We start from the raw sequence: 19,700 nt of genomic DNA, 5'->3' as shown, positions 1-19,700 counted from the left end.
TACCGTCCTGTTGCACGACTATGTCGTTCAGGGAATCCACAAACTCAGACTAACGAACAGGAAGTACCTGTATTAGTTAGTAATCGGCACAACAATGTACGGTCGACTTCCCAAGTTGACATCCCACTTTCCACATTTTCATCCAATTGCCCTAATTTTAATCTAGAGATAGAGTCGGACATTGATAGCTAGGGTACGGTTGGAAGATTATTGATTATTCTTAAACTATTTATAATTTATCATGTTTGAATTTTACTATGTTATGTAATACTTATATGTAAACTTTGAGTATTGACACTTGGGCCAGATTGCCCGATTCCGCAGTATGTCCAATATCAAATCTTCATAATTCATATCCGAAATTGGACAGTATAATTTTATCACCCAGTAGACCGAATGAATCTATTTGTTATTAAATACACACACGTAGTTAATTAGGTTACATACACATTTGGTCAATTATAAATAATAATTTGGACATCAGTCAAAAGTACTGACAAAGTTAAACAATTTACATAAATTAAATACACATATCACGCTAGGTACGCGAAAAATATTGACCCAAATAGAATTTATATAAAACTAATATCTCTTGACTAGAGAAGCATTCAATCAATATTCACTCAACGAACATATAGTCTTCAACGATCAACTTCATCAGTCTCTACTCAAAGTAATCCCGGGTCTACACCCATAGTGTACGTCTCAACAATAAACTCTGCTACTATTATTTGGTGTTTCCATTACAACAGAACGAACATCTTCACTGAGCCAACGAAGGGAATTTGTTCACTTTTTAATCTAACTTTAGAAGCTGTTGTTAGAAAACTGGATGTAAACGGCTGTATTAATACAAGATCTATGCAAATATGCGCATATGCGGATGATGTTGCCATAATAAGCCGCAACAAAAGGGTATTGAGCGAAAAAGTCATAGAACTGAAACGAGAAGCTGCTACGTTTGGTCTATATATAAATGAAAGCAAAACAAAATATATGGAGGGCACAGAATCGAATGAACATGAGAATCTGAAGGTAGACAACCATACCTACAAATATGCCTCCACTTTTCCCTACCTAGGCTCAATAATAAATGACAACAACAACATCAGTCAAGAAATACAAGCACGGATTCTTAGCGGTAATAAGTGTTTTTATGCATACAAAGACTTAATGAAAAGTAAGTTACTGAATCGTGAGTCTACGCTGAGAATCTACAAAACAGTAATTAGACCAGTGGCCACATATGGATGTGAAACGTGGACCCTCTCAACCACTGATGAAAATCAACTGAGAATATTTGAGCGCAAAATACTAAGGAAGATATTTGGACCAACCCAATGCAGCGATAGTTCGTGGAGAATTAAAATGAACCACGAGCTGGATGAACTAATGCAGAGCGCAGATATTGTCAGATTTGTAAAATCACAAAGACTAAACTGGCTTGGTCACCTAGAAAGAATGTCAGATAATCGAGCTGTAAAAGTAGTCCAGAGATGGAAGCCCCAAGGAAACAGAACAAGAGGAAGGCCCCGTAAAAGATGGATAGACGACGTAGAGAGGGATCTTAAAACCATGAACATCAGGCAGTGGCGAAGGAAAGTATCCGACAGGGCAGAATGGAAGAACATTGTTAAGCAGGCCAAGACTCACACAGGGTTGTAGCGCCATTAGAAGAAGAAGAAGAAGATTTGATTTTAAAACATTGTTTTTAGTTGTTTGAGGCCCTTATCCCAACCTAAAAATGGATTTATACAAAACTGTTTAATAAATTAGGACCACTTTTTGTATGACCTCTTGAACATTATTCTGCGGTCTTTTATGAAAGTGATTAAGCAAAAAATCTCATGCGAATATTTTTCCCAATGAATTCGAGGTTTTCGTCTCGTATAAACATATTTTGCTGAATTTAAAACCAAAATCCTATTATTTTTCTATCATACATTAATTTGTTATTTATTTATTTATCCTCTAGATTTTTTTCAGTTCTTAAAAGGTTTATTTACAAGCCAAATTCGTGCAATGTAAATATTTTACATTTTTACACAGCAATTCCGAAGACGGGAAGTCGTTAATTGTTATTACATCTTTCAATGTGAGATAAAATAAAAATGCGATGACTAAGTAGAATGTTTAAGATTAGAGAAACATAATATGTCATGTTTATTGGAAATACTGGACATCATTAGCACGTGCAAATCCTACCCTGTCGCCCAATTTCCTATGAAATTAAAATGGTGCATGTTTTTAGGATCCATTTATTTTTTCGGGCATGCGTATTTACGAGGTCCAGGAGATTTTGAAACATTTTCTAAATCGATTTTTTTTGCGTTTTTTCCCCTTGCGAGTTTTGATTTAATTCGTATTAATTAAATGATTATTCATGTGCCAACGAACAGATTCAACCGTTCGGGGTGAAGTGGTACAAAAATATATGCAGGTTCTTTCTATATAGCTGACATGTAATGTACTACTTGATTTTTTGTCGATTGACGATTTTTAACATTAGTGAAATGATATTAATATATTTACTATATTTAATGTGAATTAACCACAACTTCAGTTAAAATATGTTTATTTTGATGCTTAGACTTCCACTTCGGAAATCGTGCTGAAAATTTCCGAAGTGAAAATGGAAACGTCAAAATAAACGTATTTTAAATTAAAATTGTGGTTAATTCACATTGAAGATAGTAAATAATATTAAAGGACCACAAGAAAATAGCTTCAGAACAATATTAAGAAGTGAATATGAATCGAATAATCTTATGATGAATAAATCTTTAATAAACATCAGCAAAATACTTTATTATTAGTAAAAATTAAACAAACTTACCTGTAAGCATTAGGAAGTTCTGTACACCACATACCTTCAGGGTGTTGTTGTATTAATAGCCTTAGATTATTTTTTATATTGGCAGGCACATTATCTTCTTCGTCCTTTACGGAAAATAGGTTATTTTTAGTTAAAGTATGTTTGTCGATATTTGTATGGTTATCTTGAGATTTTTGTAATGTACCAAAATTATTTTGCGATAAACTTTTATTCGTTCTTCTCACCGGATTTAAACTGCTTTTTGAAATTGACAAATTTTGTACATTTGAAATAAGATCAGTATTCACGCAATTATTTTTATATTCAAATGGCTTGACAGGTGATTCATTCTGTTCTGGACTACTTGTGCCAGCAGTTGAATGTCCTGAAGTTGAAGGTGAAGAAGGTCCATAGATAGTTTTTTTGTAATTAGAAGAATTTGTTCCAAAATTATTCTGTGTAGGTGTATGTGACGGTTTAGTTGGTGGATATACCATATTCTGTTTAGGTGGAAATAAAGGTTTAATTGGTGGATTTACCATATTCTGTGTAGGTGGAAATAAAGGTTTAATTGGTGCATTTACCATATTCTGTGTAGGTGGAAATAAAGGTTTAATTGGTGGATATACCATTTTTTGTCTTTCAACCGGTCTGATACTATCGACATTGTTCGCTGAACGCTGTGGTGGAACTACTACTGTTCTTCTTCTGCAAATAATAAATATAAGTACTTTTAGATAAACTCTTGAGTAATTGAAACAAACACAAATTTTATAAAAGGAGGTATTGTAATATTCACATATAAGGATCCTAGAATATGGATAATATATTCTTACAACAATGATCATAAAATAATAAATAAAAAATGATCATCTGGAACGCTTTTCGAAAGAAATGTAACATGATTTTTACGGTCTGCAAAAGGAAATATGGCGCTTCATAAGAGGTCAAAGAACGGGGGTAAAGGAACTAATAGAACCAAAACACATAGAAAAGGATACGTGGATTGATTAAATAAAAAAGCTATATGCAGAGGAAGAACAAACGACGTTAGAACGGGAGACGCCATAAATTCCCACAATTGAAGAACTTAATATAAATGTACAGGAAGTTCGGAAAATACTTGAAAAACTGAAGAACAGAAAAGCAGCAGGTAAAGACGGGATACCAAACGAGTTACTGAAATATTGTGGAGCAGCAATGACAGAACAATTAACAACATTAATTAATAAAATTATAAAACACAATAAAATATCGGAATAATGGAGAACGAGCGAACTAATTCTACTATTCAAAAAAGAATATAAAAAACGGCCAGAAAACTACAAAGGTATAAACTTGTTAAATACTACGCTAAAACTTACAACTAAAATTTTACAAGTGCTCATAAATCAGAGGATAAGTTTAGCAGTTGAACAACAGGGTTTTCGTAGTGGAAGATCGTGTACAGATGCAATATTCGTTATAAAGCAAATTACTGAGAAATCACTAGAATATAATAGACCAGCATTTCTGTATCTGATTCACCTAAAGAAAGCGTTTGACAGAATAAGACTAAAAGATGTAATCCATCTTCTGTATAATAGAGAAGTTCCCCTAAATATTATAAAACCTATCGAAAACATCTACGAAAACAACCAAATGACAGTCAGAATAGATGGACAACTTACAGAAACTATAGAAATACGCAGCGAAATAAAACAAAGGGATTCATTGAGCCCCATGCTCTTCAATTTGATGATGGATGAAATCATCAAAACCGTTAACAAAGGAAGAGGATGCAGAATGGGAAACAAAGAAATCAAAATACTTTGTTACGCAGACGACGCAATATTGATAGCCCAAGATGAATAGTCTGCAAAGAGTGGTCCAAAGATTTAACATAAGAGCAAAATAATTAAATATGACAATCTCATCTCAGAAAACTAAAACAGTAGTAGTCAGCAAAGAACCAACCAGATGTAAAATAGAAATTGATAGCAACAGTGTTGAACGAGTAATGGAAATAAAATACCTGGGAATTACACTGTCTAGCAATGGAGACCTGGACAAAGAAGTGAGAGATCAAGTACAAAAAGCAAATAGACTGACAGGATGCTTAATAACACTATATGGCGAAACAGACACATTAACACTGAGATGAAGTAAAGAATTTATAAAGCCAGTATAAGACCAATAATGACATATGCCTCAGAAACAAGACCCGATACAGCGACACCGCAAAGCCTACTGGAAACGGCAGAGATGGGAGTACTGAGAAAAATTACAAGAAATACGCTGAGAGATCGAAAGAGAAGTAAAGACATTAGAAGAAAATGTAACCTACAGTTTATAAATGAATGGACAAAAAATAGAAAAAAACGAATGGAATAACCACATAAGCAAAATGGAGGAGACCCGTGTCGTCAAAATAGCAAGAGATAAGTCACCAATCGACAGAAGTATCGGAGGACCGCACAAAAATAATTGCTTATAAAGCGGAAGAAGAAGAGAACAATGATCATCGGAGATTTTAATGCAAAATTAAGAACGAAGCAAAATGATGAAGACACACGGATAGCAAATATATTAGTACCAAACTAAACATTGCTGTCAATTTGTGTTATTGGCTGTGAATTGATTATGAATTATTGTGGCGGTGTATGGTTTTTATTAACGACAATATTTGATGCTGGTATTGCTTCAGTGATGCCCAAACTAATTCGAGGAGATTTACATCTGGATGGTAGGGAGGTAATCGTAAGACACTGTGCTCATGTTAAGTTAAAATTGCATATATCTCGAACATTTTAAATTTTGGCTTATGTAGTTTAATAATGTAAAAATCAGGTTTTAATATTTTGTTTTCTACTGTTACGGCGGCTACAGACACAACTGCAAGCTTGTTCAATCTTTTTGTACAAGTATGCACAATTTGCCTTTGGCACCACACGTACAAGCATGCTTGATAAAAATAGAGGTAGTTTAATCAAATATGTCGGGCTCGGACGATGATACGCTCGCTTTGGCCGCTTTTGTTCTTGTGAAAAAAAAACCCGGATAAAAACGCATGCGGTGTGGTGTAAACAATGGTTGATGAAAAGGAAAACATATTCTCACATTAGCTTACTAGACTTAGACCTTAAAACTAGAAAGTGTGAGCTCATAACGTTTATCTGCACCCATTCCAGAGTGGTCAGCATCTTCAACTTTTTTCTTTTCTCTTCTATAATTAGTCCATAAGGAGTTTATTTTTTTAACAACTGCATTCTTGTCGGGATTAACGTCAATTAACCTAGATTTTTCTAATAATATTTTGTATGCTGTAACTCTCCAATAATTCACGGTTAACCTTTTCGAGATCACTAGTCATGACGAAAATTACTCAAATGCTACCTCACAAAGCAACACAACGGACGCTTGTCCGTTGTCTTGTTCAAGCTTGAAAACCTTGGGTAAACACGTACCGTTTTGCTTGAGCAAGCACGATTAATTCAAGCATGCATAATTAAGATCCTTTTAATCTTCAAGCCGCTTGTACAATCACAAAGCTTGCACCACATTTCCCTACAGTCACTCCAGCGTGCTTGTACAAAAAGATTGGACAAGCATTTTGGACAATCTTGCATGTGTGTCTGTAGCCGCCTTTAGATTTCGGTATTTATCTTTTTGAACATGTTCATAAGCCGCATCGTCAATAACCACGACCGACTTTGGAGGTAGGTTAAGAAATATGTCTATATTCACAACTTCTATGACTACAATTAATGCAAATTTAAAAATTCTACGCTATTAAGAACTGTTATACTTACTGGTAGGGCTGCCTTTTCTTTTTGGTTAACTTTTGTTTTGACACCATTTGTGCAATATGGGCTGATTTTTCAGAAAAGACCAAGTTGACTGTAGCAAATCGTCCGCTACCAACTAACTGTTAATAAAAATAAAAGAATGTACAATATTGAGTACAAAAAATACAATTTACAATATTAATATAACAGTATATAATTATTTATTTATTTATTTAGACACCTTACAAACCCTATAGACTAATAGTAATTACATGTAAAGTGTTTAAGACAAAAAAAAATACAATAAATGAATGAAAGAAACGAAAAATAATAATACAATAAGAAAAAATACAATAAACCCCTTAAACCTAGGGCTGATGAGCAAGCAATGTTCACAGCTTTTTACATTAAATATATCCACATGAGTCAGTCTATTAAATACTTCATCACAAATTTTTAACATATTGTTTATTGGTGATATGTTTCTATAGTAATTTATAAAGGATATATATTCTTAACCTCCTCCTGGGTACTCTAAAGTAAATGAACTCAATTAAACCACAGTTTGTGTACTTAATACTGTTAACAATCAATTATATGAACATAATGGCCTGACTGTTTCTTCTAGTGGCAAGTGACTGCAACTGAAATGAGTCTAACATTGCCCTATATGAGACCACATATGGATATTTCTTATTTTTCCTTACATATAGAATTCTAAAAAATCGGTTTAGCACTTTTTCAATGATTTCTGAGTTTGAAAATGTAGTAGGAGACCAGATGATTGAAGCATATTCCATATGTGGTCTCACCAGGGCATTATCGAGTTTTATAATTGTGCTTATTCTGAAATTTTTGCTACTTCTACTGACAAAACCCAAAGCACAATAAGCTCTGTTAGTTATTTCATAAAAGTGTATATTGAACTTCATGTTGATTTGGAATTTAACTCCAAGATCCTTCATAACACTCACTCTCTCAACTCAATCATCATTAATATAATAATCTTCAATAACACTATTGAGTTTTCGCGTATATGAAACTACTGCACACTTTTTAACATTGAGTCATTTTTAAATCGTTAAACCATTGAATAACTGATCTTAGATCATCTTACAATTTGACTGCATCTTTCTTATTACAGATTGTTTTAAAAGGTTTAAAATCATCGGCATACATTAAGCTGTTACAAGATTTAATACAGTCTGGCAAGTCGTTAATAAATAAAATAAAGAGCAATGGTCCTAGTTTGCTCCCCTGTGTGACTCCTGAGGATGACACATATTGGTGAGAAAAGCAATTACCTACTTTTACTGTATTCTTTCTATCTGACAAATAAGATTTTAATAAATTAAAGGCTTTTCTTGAGAAACCAAACTGTACCAGTTTATTTAAAAGAATACAGTGATTTACCTTATCAAATGCTTTTTCGCAATCAGTATACAGAACATCCAACTGTTCCCCTGCCTCAATAGCCTTAGCAATATGTTCAGAGAGCATGCAGAGATTAGTTACCATTGATTTGTCTCTTACAAAACCATGCTGGAATTTGCTGATTTTACTCTTAACATTCTCATATATATCATCATAAATGTAACAATAAAACACTGAAAACTTTGTTTTCAAACTTGCACAAAATTTATTTTAAATTCTTATCACTACAGCTGTTTCGGCTGATTGCCTTTCTCAAGTGATCTGTTTTTGGTATGGTCACTTGAGAAAGGCAATCAGCCGAAACAGCTGTAGTGATAAGAATTTAAAATAAATTTTGTGGAAGTTTGAAAACAAAGTTTTCAGTGTTTTATTGTTACACAAAATGAATTTCCATCAAGTAACGGTCGAATCCATCAATCATCAAATATCATCATAAAGAATACTTTCAAAAATCTTAGCAATACTATTTAACGCGCTGATAGGCCTGTAGTTTTGAATGTCATTTTTTTTATCTTTTTTATGTATTGGAGAAATTGTTGCCACTTTTAAAATATCTGGAAAATATTCCTGTTCAATCGACATATTAAACAAAAACGCCAGAGGTTTAGCCAAGGATTCGGCTATTCCCTTATAGATATAGGGTGGTATTTCATCAGGGCCTGTAAATTTTTTGGGTTTAAGTTTTTTAATACGATTTACATCTAATTCTGTGATATATTTAAAGGTAAAAGAACCCCACCCAGTACTTTGAGAATGACAATGTGTGCAGTCAGATCTATCATACATTGATGCAAAATATTTAGCAAAGGCACTCGCAATATCAAAAGGTGTATTAAACTTGGAGTTGTTTAATGTCATTTCTATGGGAATTCCACTATTCTTATATTTTGACTTAGGTAAAGAAAGTCCAAAATTTGTTTGGGTCAGCACGTAGATGGTTTTCAAGTGAACATTTGTATGTTGTAAGTTATGCTCATATTTGGTTTGGTTTTTAATATCAGTTCTTAAAAGCTGAAATTCAACACTATTTGGGCTCCCTGAGGCTTTATTTTAAACACAAACGATGCAGACTATTTTTCTTTTTAATTTTATGGATCAAATCTTGAGAGAACCAATTTGGAAACCTGGAAGTAGAGTTGCAGGCCCTTTTTTTGGCTTTACGAATAGAACAATTTAAAAGGGTGTACATTATGTTCTACTTGTAACTATAACAATATTATAATGTGACTAAAACCTACCAACCAACTCAGGAAGTTTGACCAAACCCTTAATATTTTCAAATTGTTAAAATCGATAACATACATTTATGAAAAACAGGCTAAAGTAAGCAATGACAACTCTACACAAGAAAATATAGGACAACTCCAAGATATGCTAGCCAAAAAAAGGCAGCAACACTCTTCATCAAAGATGGATTCTTTTCTGAGATCAATAGCAATATGATGCTAGAAGAAAATCAAAAAGCAGTAGGTCACAATACTGTGTGCTAAAAATACTTACAATGAAACAGTGGGAACCAACAATTTGAAACATTTCTCCATAAGACTAAACCAAAACAGACTATGATAAAAGAATCACTTATAAGGTATGATTAATAAAAAATGCACCTTCATGAATTAAAGCTAGTCAGAGAAACGGTTGTCTTCAGACATAGGTGACAGTATAAAAAAATACTTGAACCTTTTCAGTTCAGATACACCAAATAAAATTAATTAAAATAAAATGCAGAAAAATTCCATAATTCCTGAAATAAGCAAGGTTTTAAAAAAGTAATTATTTAGGCAAAAAATAATTATCTGAAGGACCAAAATAAAAAAAATAAAGCTACTGGAGACAGAATAATTTAATTTATTAAATTTTGAATCAAAATAATACTATATCTACTTTTAGATTTGGATATGGATACAAAACTTGGAGGAATAATTATTGCAGTGTTAGATACAAATAACTAGGCGATGCCATATCATTATAAGCTTAGTTTACTGTAATAATTAGAATACCAATATCTGATAGTAAATGGACAGATTTTTAATTGTGATGACTCAATTGTATGCAGTCAATAAATCAGTTAAACACAGACAGTTGTAGAATCTACCAGAATAACATACCATATATACATATTATTATATGGTCATAAATTATAGTGTTCTACTCTGTGAAGCTGAATATTTTAAATTAAATACACAAACAATAATTGACATTTTTACTTTTGTTTTAAATCTCTAGTTATACAAATAGATAATAATAGATACAAAAAGTATCATCATTGAAATGCGTTTAACAAGGAAGCTGTGACAAGATGCATGATCCAAAACTGCATGACAGAATTAATATCAATATGCTGGAGAATGTTCTTAAAGCATTTCTTCATGGTAGTCCCCTGATTTCTTCTATATAAAAACACGGGCACCATTTTGCACAAAACCAGTATTGCTGCCAATATGCATGGCAATTAGATGCTGGTCCTTACCTGATGGTGCTCGTAATCCTGTTGATAAGCTATTAACAAAGGCTGGCTGAACATTTGTTACTGTTTTACCTTGCCAAATGTTGCCAACTGTATGACCTCCATTAATACATCTCATTGATAGTCCTCAACAACGCTTATAAATAACTGTTTTAAAGAAATCATCTTTCCTGATCTCCTCAAAAAACAGTGGTGGTACCAAACCTCAATAAAACCCAAACTTAGATTTTTCAACAAGGCAGCTTCCTTCCTGGGATGCAGACAAACAAATACAATTTTTGGGGGTTTACTTGAATGCATTAGGATACTTATAAGAGCGGATATAGAAAACATGGAAAGACTCATTATCCAAGGAGAGGTAGAAGGCATCACAAGGAAGATCTCCAACAAGATGGATCAATAGGAAGGGTGACAATGATGACCCATCCAATTATAGGCCAATACCACTCTTTCCTATAATATCAAAGGTATTTGAGAAATGTATGTCAGCAATGATTGTTAAGTATTTTGAATCCAAAAATTTGTTTACAAATAGTCAGTTTGGTTTTAGAAGAGATCTAAATACAACAAAGGCCATAATGGGTCTACTGATGAAGATTCAAGAGGCCTTCTGCAGGCATTTGCAGCAAATAAATTGCTTCTAAACCTCAATAAAACCCAAAATTAGATTTTTCAATAAGGGAGCTTCCTTCCCGGGATGCAGACAAACAAATAAAATTTTTGGGGGTTTACTTGGATGCATGAGGATACTTATGAGAGCGGATATAGAAAACATGGAAAGACTCATTATCCAAGGAGAGGTAGAAGGCATTACAAGGAAGATCTCCAACAAGATGGATCAATCAAATTACAAGCATATGCAAAAGACCTATGCATGAGTAAAAAAGAAATGACCAGAGACAGAGATCTTTGGAGCACTACACTCCCTTCGGGGGGTCAGTATTGAAAAGAGAGAGATTTTGATGCAGGACTGAGCTGGAAAGCTCAGACAAGGTCCCTTGTTGATAAATTAGGACTTGCAACTTTTCTGATGAGAAGACTCTCTGAATGTGTATCTTAATTAACTCTAAAATTGGCATATTTTGCACTGTCATTCAGATATCAGCTATGCAATTTTGGCATGGGTCACACTGCTGAAGCCAGAAATAATGTCTGCAAGCATTTGTTGCACTGCATATACCAACTATACCTTCACTATTTATTCTAGAGAGTATTGTTCATGTAAAACAAAATATAGATCGTCATCACAGACATAAGAATGTACAATAATTTGAAACCAGGAATAAGCATGCTTTAATGCTGTTCTACACCAGGCTCCAAATAAGTAGAGATGGACTCAACTCTTAGGGTATAACATTTTACAACAAGCTGCCTTCTGCAATTACTGAATTACCAAATTTACAGTTTACAAAAATGATCAAGAATTTTTTCATCAGTCAGGCATTTTATACCAGTAACGGATTTTTAAATTTAATGTTTGGAACTGGGTTGTGGATTGATGAATTTCCGGTTATATCTGGGAATCCAGAGGATGTTTGTCTTAACTAATGTGTGCATTTTATAGTATGCCTTATGTTTATAATATGTTAGGGATGTTATACTTTCTACTCATATTTTTTTGTGAACCAATATTTTATACTATTGTTTGACGAATATAAAAATTTTATTATATATTTACATGAATAAATAACTAACTAACACAAGTCAAGGTAAAAAAAACTTCTTTTGTTGCATGATATTCCCTAATTGTGTGTAGATAATTACGTCGCCATAATATTATTTTCTTTTTGTTACAAAAAGGATTTTTGTATGAAATTTCCCAACAATTCAGGATCTAAAATTTGAGTCTTGCCACATATTTCTTGCTTCCTAAATATGTTCATCAATAAAACATAAATAATAGTACACATGCTGAAATATTTTACATGAGATGGATCAAGTCTTATACAGATGTAGTTTAGTTTGTTAACAATTTATGGGAAAATTTATAATGCAGTAATTTTCTTCAGGTTTTTATTTATAAAGGGTTATCATTAAGTTTTAGTTGAATTCATTAGCTATTAGGTTTTTTATTAAAATAGCTACTTACTTGTACAGTGTCTGGAATATCCCTTAAAAAATGTTCCACTGAATTATAACCTAATTTTTGAAAAGGAATATTTTCACCTAAAATATCCCTATATTCTTTACATAGCCGATCAACTGATAATGATGTTGGACTAGAAGTCAGTACACTTCTTACCATAGTTTTAACCGAATCCATAATCTGAAAAATAGAAAAATAAATGAGTGTTATCATATGTATATAAATCCAATTTTTGTGAATCCCATGTAATTTTGCAAATTTTAGGGTAACACCAGTTAGGATTCTAAAATCTATTGGTGTGTAAATATGTGGTGCAGATATTTTTCTTGCAGATTATACCTTTAAATTAGTCTAAGTGTCATATTTCATGCTAGTCAATGAATAAAAACTTTATTACAGTTTAAAGATGAATAATGAAAGAAATATCATACATGTGGTTAAACTTTCGAAAATCACAAGGTGTGCCATTTCTGTTTTTAACTCAGTTTGTTGTCGAAATCATATTAGTACTACTAGTTATTAATAATTATAGGTACTATAATTATTATATTATAATTACCAATAATTTATGAAACTTTCTACATGCTCTGTAGGATCTGATGTGTTGCAGAATTCATCTGATACACTGAAATATCCTAATGTAGTGGCAATTAATTAACCAGGTCAATAATAATAGCAATTCCAGTATGGAGAATATCATTTTGGAAATAATGGATACAAAAGCTAGAGCTTCTATTATAATTTTTAATGTCAATGAACCTAATAGAATAACAAAATCAGAAAGCATAAATAATCATTAAATACCAAAGCTCTTCGAGCTTTATAGGTTATTTAAATATGATGGTAATAGTATAGACATATAATACAAGATATAATGACTGCTGCAATACAGTGGTGTTCCCCCAGTGTGGCAGAAAAAACTGACACAAATCAGTCACTGCATCTCTTTCTAATTTGCTAGGTTTATAGACATCTAACCTAACTGATCAATAAGAACATAAAACTTGTATAGTTCATTGCTGTGTGATAAATGAATGTGACCTCTTTTGTTGCAACAATACATCATTTTGAATGGGATCATCATTTGTAAAAATCATTTGTAAAAAAATGTTCAATGGATGAAGTACTTGCTGTTGCTGTTACATCATCCTTGAGTTTTTTGCACTATTTAAGTAATCTTTAATATCTGATCAGCCACTGTGTGCAATTGAAAATTCAGAAAAGAAAACCATTGCTGACAGTTCACTCTGCTATCGTCACTATAAAGATTTTTTATAAAAGGATAATCTTTTCGCAGTTCACCTTTCACAAAAAAAAACGAAACGTAATTGAACTGCAAGTGATTAAAGTAAACTGAGAGCTATGTACTAAGTTGACAGTGAGCAAAGCTCAAGAAATAGAAAAACAAGGTGCTGTACCTCTCATTTTACAACAGGTTTGCACTAACGAAAAATGACCACTACTGAATTTGTGGTTTCTGGTTTGTACAAATGGGACAAAATACAAAACCGGCCGGGACGCCAGAGCCGAGACAATCCCGGTTAAATCAGGATGTAAAGTAAGCCTATCTATGGGTAATAGTTGCTCAATTAAAGGTTTGTTGAAATCTCCCTGAAGATGTAAAAAGTATTTTAAAAAATTGATCCACTTACATTCCTGGTATTAAAATAGCATCTGATCAAACATAAAGTTTAACAAGATTATTATAAAAAAGTAAAAGCTGAGTTATAAGCATTGCAAGAAGTGGGAGATGATTCAAGAAGTATTAAATATTTTAATAACAAACTCAAAATATTGTTAATAAACAGATAAACAACAGACAAATAAAAACTAATAATAAATTCTAATATTAAAGTTAATACAGACATCCTTTATCTAACTAAACACACAAAGTCTATTGCCAAAAATGGTTCAGATCAAATCAGGGCTTTTATTTTATTCTCCAAAAAAAAAACACAAAAAGATATTCATGATTCCGATATTAACATTGATGGATATTATATTGTGGAATGTTATTCTGCAAGTCGAAATACCGGGGGTGTTATAATTTTTATTAAAGATAATATTAATTTTTCAGTTATCAAGACATTTGTAGTAGAGTATCAGATTTGCCTGAAAAGGGTTAAAATAGAAAATAAACCCTATTAATTTTTAACTGGTTGTTTATACCAATCACCTTCCGCCTCTGGTGGCGAGTTTGCACTACATTGCAAATGACAAATTCAAGATTTAAGTACCCTTATATGTACTTTATTATACTTATAGGTTGCTTTCTCATGAGCACAATGGGAAGGTATAGACATGTTGATCAAATTAGCATACCTTCTCTGCAAAAACAAAGTCCTATGAAATATGAATCCAAGGAAACTAATTTTATTGCTATTTTTGTATTTGATTGGTTTGATCTTCTATCAATATCAATGTCTTTGCTAAAACACAGTTGTGACCAATACTATGACAGTTAAGTGAAAAGTAGTTTCAGTTCAGTTACATCTTACATCAGAGATTTACTGGTAATTTACAACTTAACCTCTAACAAGAACTAAGGATTATTTATAAATATGTATAAATAGTTAAATGATAACACTGTCTGTAACATCAGTTCCAGACAGTGTTACATCAGAAGCTTCTATATTCTTTGGACACGCTCAAAAAGGCAAACCCTTACTAGTTACCACTAAACTGCTTTATTAAAGTGCAATGCAGGATGACCTAAATTATAAGGTAAACAATATTTATGAGTTTTAAAAATGCAAATGATATTACTTACTTAAATTAGTCAACTACCTCTTAATATATATATAAAAACTTTTCAACAAAGTTAACAAAAACGTAATGTTTTAATATACATCACTTGTTGCGCCTTACTTGTTTAACTATTTTTAATATTAATATAAAGAAAAACAATCATTTTGAGTTTCAACACTTCAGTTAAATAAAATCACAGAACACGTTGTACCGGCGTCCTAGATCGTAGATCAGATTTTGTAATTGCTGGCTGGTAGATTTCAGATTTAAGTCAACGAGAATAATAAAAAAAAAACTGTGATTCCAATATGAAGATAGTTGTTGTCACCGTTCTTCTTTTCCTATATTTTCCGGGCCTCTTGTTTAACGGCAATTGCAGTATGTTTTTATAATAGAATTATAAATTTTTAAATTAAAACTATTTATTTTAAATTATTAATAACGGAATGATTAAAAGCTTAAGCTTAATTATAAGATAGTAATTTAGTTTACGGATAGAAATAATTAGATAGAAAATTAGTTTACGGATTTTAGTATCAGATGCTATTTGCGTCTATACGAAGTCATGTTAGAGTTGCTTCCTAAGACAGAAGAGATTTATTTTCACGTTCAGAGCGACTGTGAATATCCGTTCTGAAGAGCTCTTTTGGGGCGAAATACGTATAAGCGGATACATAGACTCACTATACGTGAAATCAAATCTTAACTGTCTTTTTCCTTTTATTCCGATATACTCTGTACGAGTACGAGTACTAGAACGTCTGTTTTGCTTTGCAATTCTTAGAAGGCACAGATAAAAGCAAAAATCTGAATTTGGTTTCGAAAATGAGTTTACGAATTTTAAATTTTATTAATTTAAGTAAATTAAATATTTGCTTAGAATATGCTGGTATCTGATCGGCCTATGGTGGAGCAGTACGGCAAGAGATAAGGGCTTGCGGCTAGGTGATACTCCTCCATAGATCCCTACCGGAAGGGCGTGGAACGCCTAAATACCGGGTATATATATAAATTAAATATTTGTAGTTAAAAAAAACCTCTTTTAATTTTGTTTCACTTTTCAAATGTTTTTCTTAACCTGATTTTAACATTTTAAGTGAGTATTTATGTTCAGCATTTAAAGTCAGAAGTTGTTATTTGATTAGACCCCAGATTACAGTTTCTTTTGTAACCGTACTGCCTTTCTGTTTATAATTTAATTCAATTAGTGGACTGTCATCTTTAGAGCTACTGCTCCTCTCTTAGATCTTGTCATAGGCACAGAATAATAAACAATCAGAATTTTCACTCTGCTTGTCAAGATAAATACGCGCAAACCAAATCAGCCATGTTTTAGACGGAACCAGTGCTGTTCAGTGAAATTTTATCTGATGTGAATAGGAAAATTAACCCGGTTTAATTTATTTACGGCAACCATCGACATATTATGCACTATTTTATTCGTACTTTTAGTTGAAGAATAGATTGAATTATTTCAAATTTACTACATTATTAATCTCTTAAAATTTAAATTACAGTTCTGTCGTAGCTTGTCACAAATTTCTCAATCCGAGTCTATGTTTCCGTTTAAAATATGGCGATCGCGTGCTGACACACTTCAAAGGCGGCATCTTCATAGGTTCATCTTCACTAGAGACATCGTCAAGTGAGTTATCGCGAAGACTAAAATACGGGCTTTACACCAACAATAAATTCATGAAGAAATTCATGAAGTCGCTTCAAGGTCAAATTTGACGTGTGTAAAGCCCAATTTGACATCCAATTTTGCCGTGAATAACTTCATGAATAAATTCGTGAAGAAATTGACGAAATAGAACATGTTCTATTTTTCACATTTATTGGACGTGAATTCAGTGTCACCAACCTGTGTTGATTTGGCGCGAAGTAGGGATAATAATTATTTTGCTTTTGATTATTGAACCACAGAATACTGTGATTGAACCAAATTGAACTTTGCATTTTTAAGTCGTGTCAAGTAATAGTTATGGAAAAGAGGTAAGTTTAATATTCTATAATAAAAGACAGAAAATAATATTATGTATTTTTTTTTAGGAAAAACATACAATTTCGAGACAGAAAACTCTAGTTTTATTAAAAAATTGTTTACTTTTCCCTTTCTTACATCTTTTTTTCAAATATTATTTATTTAATGCTTTGAGAATATATTATATATAGTACCTAAATATTTGTTAATAAAAGATTATATAATTCTACCTTTTTCTTCACTCCTATCTTTTACTTGGTCTAGTCATTAGGTAAATGTTTTTATCATCTTGAAAGTTTAAAAATTGATTAAACAACGTTTTCCAAGAGATATGGGTGCTATTGATTTCAGAAACAGGAAAGGATGGTTTTCTTTGAAATGCCAAGTATTATAAGATTTCAAAATGAAAAGTATGGAGATAGTAGCTAGGTTTTCATATTCGGCTCATGATTCTCAAAAACAGCAACTTGCAAAAAAGAGTTGTTAATCATTAATTATCCAAATAATATCAAGGATGTATCATGGAATTCTAAAAATTTACAATAAATGCTTTAAATACATCAAAGATTGATTTTAAATTCTGATACTCGCTGGATATATTTTCTTTTTGAACCAGTATTGGATGGAACTGGTATGGATAATTCTGTATTATTGATAGGATTGTTAAATTAACTTTGCATCGAGTCCATTGATCTATTTTTTAGAACCAGATATGGATTATTCTATATTATTGATAAAATTTTAAATTCACATTCAGAAGTCCACTGAAACAATTCACTGAGACATCCTGAAATTTTGTATAATGAATTCCAGATATGTAACAAAATGTGTATGGAAGAAGAAAGTTTCCCATTTTAGTCAATGGAAGTGGCTGTACAGTTGAAATGATTTAATTGAAAAATCAAAGTGGAGACAATTTTGAAGATGAATTGCTAAATAAAGACATTATTGAACTTAAGTTGAAGATGTTTGAGAGCCCTATAAAATATTGTTGTTATGGGAAAACCTCAGAAGGATCATTAATATACATATAATTTTTTTTTAAATTTTTTATTAAATTTTTCTTTGCATAATCTAATTTTTAAACGTAATAAATCTATTTCTTTTCAATTCATGTCTTCTGCCAGTTTCATTTCTCTGACATGTTTCTGTTGTGTTCTCTTCTCCGCTTTTTCTACATGAAGACTTTGGCCTGCTACTAATTTTGTTCTTTCCTATTAATTCTTCTTACTCTTATACTTTATTATTCATAGTTTCCTTCCAAAGTTGACTATCTTTCTTTAAAAATGCAGAATTCCATATCCTACGAATAAAATAGGTAAATACGAATTTTATTTTAAGAAAAAATTGGTTGTTTGTGTATAACAAATATTAAAACTAGCTTTTATTCCTGTTATTATCATTCTTCATTTACCATTTAAATTATATTATATTTAAAAATGATTGTATTTTTATATATTTAGTTTAGTCCTACCCTACCCTACTATTCAATAAAGCAAATTGTAATATGTTAGACAAATTATTAAAATTGTAAAGAATCAGCTCACAAACTAGTGGTAAAGTATTACTGGTTATTTCCATTTTTTATTTGTTTTTAAGTATTCATTTCTTTACAACTTCTCTTTTTGATTAGAATTGTACACATCTCAATATTCTAACAATAAACATACCCATTTATTTTTATTAGGTATCTCTTGAGAAAATATTATGAATAGTGGTTAAAAGATTATAAAAAGTATTGTACCTTTCTTTCTTCTTTACTTCGACTTGGTGCAGGCAGGTATTGTATTTAAATAAAGGCTTTCATCATTCTAAAAGTCACAATGAATTGATTAACATTTCTGCTAACAGCAGTTAATTTTTATTATGTAATGAATGCTAGATTTTCTTGTTCTATCATACAAAAAAAAAAATAAAATTACCGCTTTTTCTGTTTCTTTAGCTATGTTGTCCTTATTAAAGTTATTTGAAATTATCTTCTGTGTCCAAAATCAACAGTTTTCATTAATTACATGTAATTTCCACTAATTTTTACCTTTTGTTCAAGCTCTTACTCTTTACCAAATTCAGCATAATTTTTTGTACAATCTTAATCACTATTTTCTTTTTAAAACGATATTGTTTTCTGATTATATTTCCAAATCCAAAATATCTTTATTCAAACAAACAACAATAAATAACATCCAATAATAAAACCATTGGTACTACTGAAATAATGACATTTAATGTAAAAATTTATTTGAAGTCAAAGAAACTTTTACATCCAAGAAATTCACGAATTTATTGACACAGAAATTGATGAATAAATTCATGAATTTCTTCGTGAATTTATTGTTGGTGTAAAGCCTGTATAAAGACTTAAGGCGGCTGCACAATTGACCGGAAACGGGAACGAGAAC

At 31.6% G+C, this 19,700-nt stretch overlaps 1 protein-coding gene and 1 long non-coding RNA gene across 3 annotated transcripts in view; both read right to left on the bottom strand.

Moving 5' to 3' along the window:
- Window positions 1-15,588, bottom strand: part of tej (tejas) — a 65,456-nt gene extending 49,868 nt beyond the window's left edge. Inside the window, exons 1-4 of the mRNA XM_072530252.1 lie at window positions 15,340-15,588; window positions 12,573-12,749; window positions 6,607-6,722; window positions 2,837-3,523 (exon numbers count right to left, since the gene is read on the bottom strand). Of these exons, the coding sequence (XP_072386353.1) occupies window positions 2,837-3,523; window positions 6,607-6,722; window positions 12,573-12,746 (977 nt within the window). The 5' untranslated portion in view covers window positions 12,747-12,749; window positions 15,340-15,588. The remainder of the gene's footprint in view (window positions 1-2,836; window positions 3,524-6,606; window positions 6,723-12,572; window positions 12,750-15,339) is intronic.
- Window positions 15,589-18,364: 2,776 nt separating this feature from the next.
- On the bottom strand, window positions 18,365-19,700 carry LOC140438400 (uncharacterized). 2 transcript variants are annotated; one of them, XR_011950521.1, is made up of 4 exons: window positions 19,563-19,700; window positions 19,224-19,453; window positions 19,046-19,112; window positions 18,365-18,604 (listed from the first exon to the last, which is right to left on the bottom strand). It is a non-coding gene; the product is annotated as an uncharacterized lncRNA (long non-coding RNA). The 2 variants fall into 2 exon arrangements; XR_011950520.1 differs by having other exon boundaries at window positions 19,224-19,682.

This window comes from Diabrotica undecimpunctata, chromosome 4, assembly GCF_040954645.1.
Source record: "Diabrotica undecimpunctata isolate CICGRU chromosome 4, icDiaUnde3, whole genome shotgun sequence".
NCBI classification, from domain to species: Eukaryota; Metazoa; Arthropoda; class Insecta; order Coleoptera; family Chrysomelidae; genus Diabrotica; species Diabrotica undecimpunctata.
This window is presented reverse-complemented; position numbering and strand designations above follow the sequence as displayed.